Source organism: Pelobates fuscus, chromosome 3 (assembly GCF_036172605.1).
Source record: "Pelobates fuscus isolate aPelFus1 chromosome 3, aPelFus1.pri, whole genome shotgun sequence".
Lineage (NCBI taxonomy): Eukaryota > Metazoa > Chordata > Amphibia > Anura > Pelobatidae > Pelobates > Pelobates fuscus.
The window spans coordinates 202,574,194-202,588,509 of NC_086319.1; the positions used below are offsets into that span (position 1 = coordinate 202,574,194).

Below are 14,316 nucleotides of genomic sequence, written 5' to 3' on the forward strand. Positions count from 1 at the left end.
CTAACTTTTGCAGGGACAGGCTATATAATACATTAATCCCTGGCAGTCCAGCTTGGGCTCCCATATAATGGCCCAGTAGGAGAGCATATGGTCTGCACCCTCAGCTGGTGCAGGCTACTGTAAGCACTCCACTGGCCAGCCCTCATCGAATGAGTCATAGCATTGCCATGGGAACTCTATGTTAGCACTCGGACTCATTTATTGAATGCCAAGACTGCGAGAAAGTGTTTAAAGTGGTCTACACCTTCTCTCTTGAAGGGTTTTAATGTTATTTAATATTCCAAATAGAAAATATATTAAGTAGTAATTTTGCAGGGGTGGGGGCTTCCAGATTTGGCCCCCCTGACAGGTGGATTTCTGGGTCTGATCACAATTGTGACTCTTGTGACCCTGGCAGTTCCCCATGGGCTCAAGCTATGTGATTTTTCTACATAGATAGGCGGGGCTTAGCTTTGTTAAGGAGTATTAGGAGTAGAGAAAACTACATGTAAAAACTCCCTCAAGGTTATTCACTAAAGTGAGGATTCAAAGTGAATTTAATGTCAAAATAACCAAACCGGAAAAGTTCTCTAAGTCAGCTATTTTTTTTGGCTACTCTAACCTTAAATTTGAATTTCACTTTGAATTCTCACTTTAGTAAATAACCCTGACTTGCATTACTAGTTACATGATATGCTTTACTTTTTAACATCACTGGATGAAATGTCCTTTAACCAAGACATTTGAATTTGTCTTGCTAGCGAGAAGATATCAAGCTGAAATAGTCTGCTCACGCAAGATGTTACATCATATTGTCTTACTTGGCGCTGTCACGTTGCTTGGAATTCTGGAACAAGGTACAGAGCGTAGCATGTATACTGAATATAATAATTAGGATTATTTACTAAAGTGAGAATTCAAGGGGAATTTCAAATGAAACATCAAACTGGAAAAAGTCTCAGCAATGCTATCCATTCAGCTACTCTGTCCTTAAATTTGGAATTCACATTGAATTCACCTTGAATTCTTACTTTAGTAAATAGCACTGTGATACATTTAGATCTCACAAGTTTAAAGTTTAACTTAACTGTGGCTGTGAGGACTGAGTATACACCAAAATGCTAAATCTGATATTCTAGAAGTCTGACAGTAATAAGATAGAAATAAAACAACAATGCTAATGTGTGCTTTATGTAGGCTGCATATGTCTCAGGTAATGCCATTGTAGCCTAGCAATAGCTGCCTTTGACAAAAAATCCTCCACTGTGTAAACCTCGCCAATCAAAAAAAATAAAATGGCAACAAAAGTACACCAGGGCAGGTGTACAGTCACTGATAATATATCTGCAGTCAGTCCTGATATGGAAATAAACACCACTTTCATAGTTTCATGCAAATAATGCGGATCGATATCTATGTTTTAAACTCTCTCCATAATTGTTTAAAAATATTTATTTTTCCAAAGAAACCCTAAAGTGTTCGGAATACTAACCTGTATTCATAACGCCTTAGAGGTGGTCCTCACTTTATGGCCTACCTGTTTTATGACGGCTTGCACTTACGACCAGCTCTCTAGCGTGGGAATTCAATGGATTCCCCCCTTTCGAGAGGTGGTCTATGTTCAAGTATTCCCTGTGCTATTAAGCTAATCTATGTTGGGAGAAGTTTTCCCGAACATAGATTCACGGTATTCCCTGCGCTAGTGAACGGATCTATGTTCAGGGGGAATTGAATCAGATTAAGTGAGTTTAATAAAGGTATAAAACCAACTAAAATATATTTATGTTCTGCAGGTAGGGCAATGTTTTCATTGCAAATTTTTAAATGCCTCTAGTGGATATCACACTGATGACCACTAGGGGCACTTCTGCTGAAATAGTCAAGTGATACTTATAGAGAACATCTGATCATTGCAGTGTGACGTTTTGCCTATGGGAAATTGGATTTACTGTGATCATCAATCTTGATGATCTCAGTCATTATGCGGTATGGCAGTGCGAGGGTGAAAAGTTTAATAAAATTGCTGTTTTCCCTACAGGTGGGGGCCATTACCTAAACTGTTAACTGGGGGCTATTGCATTAGGAACACCTGTTATATTATATTTCTACCATTAAAGTGTTGCTTTAAGGTTAGAGAGAGGTTCATTTCAGAGTTAGATTACTTTGGCAAATTCAAAAAAAATAGGGTATCACTATCAGATGCATGGAAATGAACTAAAATGTGCTGCCAATGTTTGTTGAAGCACAAAACAGGGATACAGATGTTTTGGGTTGACCCTTTATCAATGCAACATGTATTCCTATTTCTGTAGTGTCCTGAAACCTTTCTAGGTGCCACTTATGTGAGGGTTCAAGTATTACTTACATTTCAGCCCTTGCCATGCTGCTCTGCTGAGATCCATGTAAGGTAGTTGCACGCAGCACAGAGTATTGTTTGGTGCTGAGAGTATCCCTTTCCTTTTTAAAGCACTCTGAATAAGAGAACTATATTAGAATTTTAAAATAAATAAATTCTCAAAACCGTGAGTTGTGGCTCACAATCTTTGAGATGATAAGGCGCATACACTGTAGAGGTTATGGCATTTGGAGTGTCCTCTAGCTTACCTCACTTATTCAGTGCATCATCTGCGACTATTGTATTTATATGAAAAAGCCCTTTATAATATGTTAACCCCTTAAGGACACATGACATGTCTGACATGTCATGATTCCCTTTTATTCCAGAAGTTTGGTCCTTAAGGGGTTTAAGTAAAATAATGTGTTCTTCTTTCAGCCTACTTTGCACTACAGGTGATTGCTGCCAGGCGGAAATACAAAGTGTCCCCTCCTAGCACATCTGGATCGCCAGAATTTGAAAGGGTTTTCAGAGCACAGTAAGCAATTAGTTGTTTTTTTCTTCGAAATTTCATTTTTATTATTGATTTTTTATTTCCAATAAATGTAAATACATTTCTATATACTTGATTATCAACTTATTAAACTGATAATGTTTGCGTTTAGCAACATCTTCCATAACCTTTGCACAATTTGCAACAATATTTAATATCTTCATTGTTAATTTATGAACATTGAATTGACCCCCTAGCATTTGATAGAGACTGTCTTATCAATAGTTATTTATTTGTTTGTTCATCTTCAAGCCATTTCCATGCTTAGAAGGAGAGAGGGGAAAACAAAAACCAAAAAAAAAACACATTCCTATACCTCCAATCATAGACGTAATATTTATATTAATCCTTCCAGATCTTATCCTTTTAAATCAAAATCCTTCTTATACTCAGGCTTAGCCATCATATCTTCTTTATTTATGTATCTACTTATATACATATATACATTCATACATACACATATACAGGGTGCAGCAGAACCAATTAAGCAAGTTTTGAAGGGTCAATGCTTGGGCTGTGGTGGGGGGAGGCAAGTGCACCTAATCTCATTGTGTTCCGTCCATCACCCTATTTCAGTAGCCAATATGGTTTGGACCAGAGTGCAGGCGTATTTAAAAAACAACCAGTCTGTGATCGCGATTCAAAGAGCTTTTCGGTGACGGTTCAACATTCAGCACAACAATACAGTTCCTAATGCGTACACAATTTGGTCATGGGTTAGGCGGTTGGAGGAAACTGGTACCACGCTGAGAAGAGGTACATATGACTGATGCAGGTCCATAAGAACCCCAGAAAATGTGCAGCTGGTGATAGAAGCAATTGAGCAGTCGCCAGGATGTTCTGTTCAAAAGCATGCTGTTGCTTTGGGAATGTCAGACTGCAGTCGGAGGAGGATTCTTCATTTAGATTTGCAGTTTTATCCCTACAAGAGGATGTTGGCTCAGGAATTGAATGTAGCAGATTACGCCAATCGCAGAAATCTGTATGAGCAAATGCTTGCACAGACCCCTCCCGCAGCAGCTTTCTTCAGTAGTGACAAGGTACATTTTCATCTCAGTGGAGCTGTGAATAAGCAAAATTTCTGCTTCTGGGCTCAAAATAACCCCTGAATGATTCATGAAAGACCACTACATTCCCCTAAACTAACGGTGTGGTGTGCCGGATCACAATTTGGCGTGATAAGCCTGTACTTTTTTGAGAAGGAAGGCGTGACCGTAACTGTGAATTCTGAATGTTTTTTTTTTTAAATTCTTTATTTTTGTTGCGCAAAAAGATTAACAATCATGCTTGTTATGCCACAACGGCAACCATAAACATTTCAAGAGACAGGATAGTATGGCATGTAATTGATAACTGCACATTTTTTTTTTCACAAGTTAAATCAAGATGTGTCAGTGAATGAGTATATATCAGGGTTGATGGAGAAATGCTTGTAGCCTGACACTGAGTGATTAAATATAGTAAGGTAACACGCTATTGAACCATTAAACATGTGAACTCAAGATGTGTCAGCAAGTGAATATGCATAAGGGTTAATGAAGACATGCTTTGTAGCCTGACACTAAGTGAGTAAATATAAAAAGGTAATTCTCAATCTATTCAGTAGCATAGTAGCCGCTGGGAATTAATCTAAGGACACAGAGAAAGGACAGACTTAGCTGCACTATGGTCTCATGCTGGACAGACTAATTTCAGCCTATGCCACAAAGAGGTCGCCTTGAGCCGGCTCCCTTCCCTGTAAACTCAGTGTCCTCTTTCTCTCTCAGGCAGGTTGGTATGTCAGGCTGGACTTCAGGCTTGCAGGTTGCTGGGGAGGGACTGTGCTTCTGCTTTATTTCCACCCGAGCTCCTTTTCCTGTTGTTTTCCCAGGGGATCTCCGTCGTCGCTTGGTGCAGGTATAGGTCTGGGGTCGCTCAGGATGCTTGGGAGACTTCCAGGCGCTTGGGTGGCTGGGTTGCTGTGTCACCACTTGGGCCCTCAGCTCAGGGCATGGTAGATGTTCCAGTGGTTGTGTGCTGGGGGTGAGTTGTCTGTCAGAGATACGCGCCCAAAACTCCTGGCAGAGTTGGTCAAATCGAGCTTCAAAGCTTTCCCTCCATTTCAGGCTGCCAGTGACTTTCTGGGGCTGTAGGATCCGCGGGTCGGCGGCCATTTTAGGCTCACCATGCGGTCTCCAGCCCGGTGGGAGAGTCAGAGGGTGCAGAGAGATGGGGTTCCCCAGCGGGGACCGGGATATCAACCACCGGTCCAGAGGGGGGGGGGTTGCGGGGTATCAGGGCTGTTGCTGAGAGATGCGCCCCCGGCGACGGGAGATCGTCCGCCTCCCCCGACTGCCTGGCTGTTATTCCCTTCAGGCCCCATGATTAGACTGCCTGATGGCATGGCTGTGCAGCGTGTTTCAGCGCTGCGTGCTGCATGGCTGTGCAGCGTGTTTTTGCTTGCTGGTGCTGCCGGTCCTTGCTGCTTCAAGTTGATGCTCGGGCACAGTTGATTGTAGTTTGCTAGCAGAGGAAAATTGGCTTTTTTCTGCCTGTTTGTGCAGGAGCCGAGCTGCAGCACGTCTGGCCATCTTGGCTGCCAGGCCCCGCCCCCTGTGAATTCTGAATGTTATGTCTCAATGTTGGAAAATTTTCTGCAGCCCAGAATGGAAGAAATTGTTGAAGAAGAGGAATTGGGGGAGTTCTGGTTCCAACAGGATGGGTCTACAGCCCACACAGACTGAAATTCACTCAATGTTTTGAAAGAAATGTTTCCCGGACATCTGGTCTCTCTGAGGTGTGATGTGGGGTGACCGGCGCGGTCACCAGATTTGAGAATTTGCGATTTTTCTTCTTTGGGGATATCTGGAGAAAAAAAAGTGTTCAAACATCGCCCTCACACCCTACCAGAGTTAAGGGAGCAGATTCTTAAAGACGTTAACGCCATACCCCGCAATATGTGTGAACGAGTTGTACAAAACTTCAGAGATCGTCTCCGACAGTGTGTTGCTGCTAATAGCTGCCGTCTCGAGGACATTATTTTAAAAACGTAATAAATATAAAATGGCATTTACTGATGAATTAGAAAATAAAAACAGTTTTTCTCTATATACCTCAGTTAATTTTTTATAACCCATCACTGCTTAATCGGTTCTGCTGCACCCTGTACATGTATACGTATATATCTACATATACCTACATACATGCGCATATACATATATACCTTTTGTTTTTTTCTTTCCCTTGCTGTTTTCCTACTCTTTTCTCTATTCTTTCTTCTTCTCTTTCATTTATTTTCTTTCTTTTCCCTACCTTGCCTCTTTCTCCCATGGGGCCTCTCCCTGAGGCATTGCCTACTCAGACAAAGGAAAGCTCGTCGTTGGCAGCACAAGATCACCAAAGCCTTCATTCCCCCACAGATGGGATGGAGTTGGACTTTCAGAAACTCCAAGTCTGTGACAAACAGCCTCCATTTGGTCATGGGGCTGGAAGGAAGCATTGCCTTGCTCCCTCTACACCACTGCCCTCAGCTGCCATCTCTCAATAACTGGACATTTCTCAATCCTAGGGTCTGATAGTAAGTAGCACCAAAACTCGACTGTACCTAACAGCACCCCACATAGTTTATTTTAGCATGTTTGAGCACCCTATGTTTAGCCTAGTATACCATTCACGGATGTTCCATCGAGCATATCTAGCTTGTTTTCCCATTATTTTAATATGTGATAGACTTAATATGGAACTCGAATGTTAAACACGATTATTGCTTTCCTGTCTTTATACATGCTAAGCTCAATTATACCAACCCAGCAGTCGGAATAAGCCTGTTAACTTCATGTTAAATGTTATTATCTTGAAAATTGTACAGATTCAACAAATGCTATGCCCATGTTTTATCTTGCACATTACTTTGAATGTCTAATCTGGCTGGAGTGACACTTTAAGCCTTTTTGTATTTCCATGCACATCAAAAATAAAGAATTAAAACAAAATTTAAAAAAATACATTGTTATTGTTCTAACTTACATTTTAGTAGCATACATTGTTATTAAAAGTTAAAAAGTTACATTGTTATTCACCTAAGATTTCACAGAACAGGCCTGCCCTCTGTCACACTACCACTCATAGACACAATAACAACTTTATCCTATTCAAGTTTTATAGTGCTTTCAGTCTTACCCTCTTAAGGCCCTTTATTTTAAATATTAGAAGGCTTGAAAGTGTAGCTTCAAGTGATGACTCCAAGTTTTCGGGGTGTGAGAGCCAGGACTATTACTTCCCAGTTCTTATACCGTAACACATTGTTTTACATGATATTCTAAGGCAGAATCTTAGGTGCATCACACCTAAGGTTGACAGTGCTCCTCTATGTGGAGCATTGGATTAAATTGTCATCCTGGAGGCCCACATCCAGGGTGATGTCCCTCGAGAAAGATTCCACAGCAGTGCCGAGGAAGATTCGCCAATGGACAAAATGTGAGTAATTTGTTTTAGAAGCTGGCCTCCTGCTCACCGACTATGGGCCATATACATGGGCGTCCGCAGGAATTTTTCCAGGGGGGGGGCATAATTGTAATGACATCTATGCTTGGCCCCTTTTTGACAGTGTCATGAAGGGGAGGAGCATAGTCATTATCACTTAAAGCCAGGGTTAATAGCGTTTTCACAACTAGGGTGTCAGGAATACATGTTTGTATTCCTGACACTATAGTGTTCCTTTAAGCAAATTAAAGGAACATTCTGGTCACCATAACAACTTAATCTAAATGAAAATGCTATGATGCCAGGAAGCCCCTGGGTGCTCTTTCCTTTAAGGGGTTAAACCGCTCTCAAATGGTTTAACCCCAAAGGCTTCCTCCAGCTCCAGTTCCCTCAGTGGTATTCGGCATCTGAAACGGAGTGTTAGGAAGTGCAGATTGACGTCAGTCATGGGTGCCGCTGATTGGCTAGAATGGTCAGCTGACGCTCTAAGCCAATCGCTAGTTCCCGGTTCATAATTTTTTTAAACTTTTTTATGAATGGGGAGCTATTGATTGGCTTAGAGTACCAACTGATGCTCTAGCCAATCAGCAACACCCCTACCCAGCTGCACTCTGTGCTTCCTGACACTCAGTAAATAAAAGTGAACACATTAACACTGATATTTTTTTTTACCTGGGGAGATGAGAAGGTCCAGAGTTTCCCTGCCAGGCACAGGTACCAAAGCCTTATGATGTGGTGTCCAGAATAAAGTGGAGGGTTCACTTCATTTGTCCTTCCTGCTCCAATCTCCTTTACCTCGCCTTAATTTAACAGTCTTCTTTTTCTTCTGACACTGTTTCTATATTTGGCTCCTTCTGCTCCTTTACCTTTCTGCTTATTTTGCGCCCTTCTGCTCCTATCTCATTCTGATTCCTTTCTGCTCCTTCTTCTACTTTAGCTTTGTGCTCCTTGCTGTACCGTTCTGCTCCTTCTTCAACTTTGCCTTTGTGCTCCTTGCAGACCCTTCCTGCCCCTTGCTGCCCCTGCTCCTTGCAGACTCTTCCTGCTCCTTGCTGACTCTTCATTTAGCCCCCCCCCCACACGCCTCATTTGCCTAATCTATAGGCTGCCCCCCATGCCTCACTTGCCTAATCTATAGGCTGCCCCCCCATGCCTCACTTGCCTAATCTATAGGCTGCCCCCCATGCCTCACTTGCCTAACATATAGGCTGCCCCCCATGCCTCACTTGCCTAATATATAGGCTTCCCCCCCCATGCCTTACTCCCCTAATCTATAGGCTGCCCCCCATGCCTTACTCCACTAATATATAGGCTGCCCCCCATGCCTTACTCCCATAATATATAGGCTGCCCCCCCATGCCTTACTCCCCTAATATATAGACTGCCCCCCATGCATTACTCCCCTAATATATAGGCTGCCCCCCCCCCCCATGCCTTACTCCCTGTCATGATGTGCGCTGCTCTGTTCTATGTCTGGACTTGGCTTCTGGTATCCAGTACTCATTTTACTATTCTTGTTTAGTATTTCTTGGTTTTTGGGTTTCTATTCTGTGTCTGGTTTTCTTTATTGCTGGGTTTCTGGGTTCATTCTTATATTCCGTCCCTGGATTTCCCAGTCTCTTGGTTTCATTTAAATGTTTGTTTTTTGCCACACCCGTTGTTTTCCATTTTCCCTTTGGTTCCAGAGTTCCTGCAGGCAGCTGCTCAAGACTTCTGCCCTTTCTTGCAGGTAAGTACTATTGGTCTAGTATGGTTCTTTTAGTGAACATTAGGCAGTGTAGGACCTGCTGAATATGGGGTACATTGGCGTTGTGGCAGGCTTATGCAATGTATGATCATATAGTGTAACTAAATCCCCATACTTTTCTCATTAGTGCTTAGTTATGCCTCCTCTTGTTTTGCCTATTTTATCTTGTCTTGTTTTAGTTTGTATATCCAGTCCTGTCCAGTCTTGCCCATGTTATGTTCATGTTTTCCTCATGTCTTGTGTATATGTTCTGGGTTTAGCTTACTATCCTTCTCTGGTTCTGGGTTCTACTAGTTTTGTCTTGTTTTCTTGTTTGGTGTCTATCCTAGCTTTATCTTGTTTCTAGTACTGGATACATCTCAGCATATGTCTGCTCTGGCTTCCACTAAGCTGCTACAGGATCTTGGTTTGTGGCCTGCTCCAGACTCCTTGGTCACCCTGCTCCAGACCCTGCTATTCTACTTCCACACTGTTACTCCTACTCGGATCATCAGGCATATTGGGTCCCGGTCCTGCACCACCGCCCGGATAGTGTCTGGGTCCCGGGCATCGGACCGCCACCCTGACACTCCCCTAATATATAGGTTGCCCCCCCCAATGCCTTACTTCCCTAACATATAGGCTGCTCCCCATGCCTTACTCCCCTAATATATAGGTTGCCCCCCGATGCCTTACTCCCCTAATATATAGGTTGCCCCCCGATGCCTTACTCCCCTAATATATAGGTTGCCCCCTATGCCTTACTCCCCTAATATATAGGTTGCCCCCTATGCCTTACTCCCCTAATATATAGGTTGCCCCCCTATGCCTTACTCCCCTAATATATAGGTTGCCCCCTATGCCTTACTCCCCTAATATGTAGGTTGCCCCCCATGCCTTACTCCCCTAATATATAGGCTGCCCCCCATGCCTTACTCCCCTAATATATAGGCTGCCCCCCCATGCCTTACTCCCCTAATATATAGGCTGCCCCCCCATGCCTTACTCCCATAATATATAGGCTGCCCCCCCATGCCTTACTCCCATAATATATAGGCTGCCCCCCATGCCTTACTCCCATAATATATAGGCTGCCCCCCATGCCTTACTCCCCTAATATATAGGCTGCCCCCCATGCCTTACTCCCCTAATATATAGGCTGCCCCCCCATGCCTTACTCCCCTAATATATAGGTTGCCCCCCCCAATGCCTTACTCCCCTAACATATAGGCTGCCCCCCATGCCTTACTCCCCTAACATATAGGCTGCCCCCCCATGCCTTACTCCCCTAACATATAGGCTGCCCCCCCCATGCCTTACTCCCCTAACATATAGGCTGCCCCCCCATGCCTTACTCCCCTAACATATAGGCTGCCCCCCCATGCCTTACTCCCCTAACATATAGGCTGCCCCCCCATGCCTTACTCCCCTAACATATAGGCTGCCCCCCCATGCCTTACTCCCCTAACATATAGGCTGCCCCCCCATGCCTTACTCCCCTAACATATAGGCTGCCCCCCCCCATGCCTTACTCCCCTAACATATAGGCTGCCCCCCATGCCTTACTCCCCTAACATATAGGCTGCCCCCCCATGCCTTACTCCCCTAACATATAGGCTGCCCCCCATGCCTTACTCCCCTAATATGTAGGTTGCCCCCCATGCCTTACTCCCCTAATATGTAGGTTGCCCCCCCATGCCTTACTCCCCTAATATGTAGGTTGCCCCCCATGCCTTACTCCCCTAATATGTAGGTTGCCCCCCATGCCTTACTCCCCTAATATGTAGGTTGCCCCCATGCCTTACTCCCCTAATATGTAGGTTGCCCCCCATGCCTTACTCCCCTAATATGTAGGTTGCCCCCCCATGCCATACTCCCCTAATATATAGGCTCCCCCCATGCCTTACTCCCCTAATATATAGGCTGCCCCCCATGCCTTACTCCCCTAATATATAGGCTGCCCCCATGCCTTACTCCCCTAATATGTAGGCTGCCCCCCATGCCTTACTCCCCTAACATATAGGCTGCCCCCCCATGCCTTACTCCCCTAATATGTAGGCTGCCCCCCCCATGCCTTACTCCCCTAATATGTAGGCTGCCCCCCCATGCCTTACTCCCCTAATATGTAGGCTGCCCCCCATGCCTTACTCCCCTAATATATAGGCTGCCCCCCCCATGCCTTACTCCCCTAATATATATAGGCTGCCCCCCCATGGCTTACACACCTAATATGTAGGCTGCCCCCCCATGCCTTACTCCCCTAATATATAGGCTATTTTAAACCCCCCCCACCCCACCCCACCCCACCCCACCCCACCCCATCCCACCCCACCCCACCCCACCCCACCCCATCCCTCACTTACCTAATCTGTAGGCTGTCTCTGCTGCCTGCATGTGTTGCTCCCCTGTGGTTACACTCAGCAGAGAGAAGCAGGGATAGATGCAGCTTCCTATCCCTGTCTCTCTCCATACACAGCGCCACCTACTGGCAGTTCATTTTAAGTCTCACACGAAAAATAGCAGTGCCCCCCCTTGCCCCCCCCCCCCCGTGGACGCCCATGGCCATATACAAGGCCCTGTTCGGGAGTTAAATCTCCCAAACCACCATTAGTAATGTGCCCTGGATGCCCCTGGTTCGGCACTTTCCCTGCATGCGAATGGAACTGAAAGCTGGCTCTCTGGCCTTTCGCATGAACCAAACCCACGAATAGTCCCAGCGGTACATAGCCGTGACCGCTATGGAACACATTTTGGCATGAGGACTTTGTGGGTTCCCAGTCACCTTAGCGGGCCTTGGCTGCAAATGTTATGGAACTCTTTTCGGCATGAGGTGACCGTGCGGCTCCCGGACAACTTGGTTCGCGGTTTTGAACCACTTTGAAATACACTAGGGGAGCGCTGTTTGGAGGGAAGGTGCCTGAGAATAAGGGGCACAAACGCTACCTATGAGTCAGCCAGAGCACCCCGTATTGCGACCACAGGCGCTCCCAAAAGTTGACCAGCGAATGCACCATAAGCCCTGGAACTGTTTTGGGCATAGGACCATGTGTGCGGCCAGTCAGAACTTTAACACGGTGGCGTTTCACCTACACTGCATGGATCTGAGCGCTATTTGAAGAACTTGGGTGCTCACATCTGGGCTATTTAACAATATAATATTTGGGGGGGTTCCAATTTGTCTATGTATTTTTTGTACATTTTATGTATGTTATGTGAGTGTTATGGGCTTGTTGTGGGAGTGTCATGGGCGTGTTTGACTGTAACCCTGATGTGTATAAAAGCAGGCCATCTGGCCAGAATAAAAGATTCCTGTTGTACCCTTCATCAAGTCTATGCTAATATTTGTGTATCTCAGAGCTTTAATCACTGCTTCACTTGGGATTTGGGAGAACTACAGCGGATATACTCAGTTGGAGTATAGGAGATCCGTTACACCTTCCTATTCCTAACTTCTAATTGTGACTTACTGTTATTACAGTGATATATATATATATATATATATATATATATATATATATATATATATATATATATATATATATATATATATATATATATATATATATATATATATATATATATATATAGTCTTAGCATGATCCTATGATTAGAATACTCTGGTACCGGGAGGGGTGGAGCCTGGCAGCCATCCTGATCAGACGAGATCTCAGCAAGCTCCCTAGACTCCTGACACAATCTGCCACTAATCTGCTTCCCCAAGCTCCATCAAACCCAGAAAACCGACCTACAACACCCAGAAAAGATACGGCACCATCCAATGCCGTTCTTCCAGACCCCCAAACAACACAGGCAACGGCGAAAACCTGCGGCCTACCGTGCCACGCCACAACTAAACCTTGGGGCCTACCTCGGCGGAAGCTACCAGGAGCACTCCCTCTTTGACACAGACACCGAAACACTCACCATGGGCCGCCGCTCACAAAAGCAAACAGCTGGCACCAGCTTGCAGGTCAGAGATATAGGGGAGATGTTGCTCTGGTACGGGCAATCGGAACTGGAACGAACCGCACACCCACCCAGCATTGGCCCGACCTCAGAATCGACGAGGGGTGCGCCGATAATCCTAGCAGCCCCCCCGGCAGAACACACACATCAGGCTGAAGCCCAAGACGACTCAGCCCCCACCACTAAAGGGGACCTTTAAGCACTACTACTCAATATGCAGAAACTGCTGGCAGCAGACGTTGCACTGGTGAGAGCTGACATCCAGCATGTTGCAGAAATGGTCAGGGTCACAGAGGACGACATTAACAGTGTCAAGACACGGTAGGCACCCTTAAAAACTCAATCCAACAACTCCAGACAGAACAGCATGTATTAGCTGCCCAGGTAATGTCCCTGGAGGACACCACCACAGTCCTAACAGAGGAATTGCCACAATACACACGGCGCCTGCTCTCCATTATATTGCCACAGGCTACCGCAAAGAAAATTGTCTTAGATGGAATTTACAGAGTGACGAGCACAGCCCGCATCTCGCCCAACACACCCAGAGATGTAATTTTGCGCTGCATAACCATCCACGATAAAATACAAATAATGACCGCGCTGAAGAGAAAAACGCCACTGGACTTTGAATGCTCCTAGCTATTCTGCTTTCAGGACATTACAAGAGCCACTCTGCTGAGGCGCAATACATTTGGACCAGTAACTACAACACTTCGCAAAGCTGGAATTACTTACAGGTTGGGAAACATGGGTTCTGTGCTGGTGCACCATCAAGGGACCACACATACCCTCACATCTCTAGCTGGAGCACCAGATTTCCTGAACGCACTGGGACTACAACCCCCACGAATCCACACTACACCAGCAAGCCACCCAGACAACGGGGACCCAGAAGACAGGACCTCTCTCATCACGCCCAGCACAAGACCTGCAGAACCTAAACATCTGAACTTGCCCAAAGGCTCAAACAAGCCATCAATAACAAACTCTACAGCCATTAAGGTCGTTCATGCCCTGACTGGGACTCTCCTGTTGACCCCCACCCGAATTCACTTTTATCCTTGAACACACCCTTATATATGTTCTTTATATATGTTATTTATGTTTTCTGGTTCGGGCACAGCTTGGGATTCGCTGGGGATATCCGCACACAACAGGGGCGAACAGATCCCCCCAACACTGACACTAGGAAGAAGGCAATTACATTCTAGAACCCTCCGTCCCCCCCACCGCCCCAAAGGTTAGGGGTACTAGTTGGGGAGCCACAAGGTGTACTACACATGCAGGAAGAAA

The 14,316-nt window shown here is 45.2% G+C and overlaps 1 protein-coding gene across 2 annotated transcripts in view; it reads left to right on the forward strand.

Moving 5' to 3' along the window:
* Nucleotides 1-14,316, forward strand: part of LOC134601004 (leukotriene C4 synthase-like) — a 202,012-nt gene that overhangs the window by 135,662 nt on the left and 52,034 nt on the right. For both annotated transcript variants that reach the window (XM_063445416.1, XM_063445417.1), the window contains exons 2-3: nucleotides 741-836; nucleotides 2,753-2,852. In XM_063445416.1, the coding sequence (XP_063301486.1) occupies nucleotides 741-836; nucleotides 2,753-2,852 (196 nt within the window). The remainder of the gene's footprint in view (nucleotides 1-740; nucleotides 837-2,752; nucleotides 2,853-14,316) is intronic.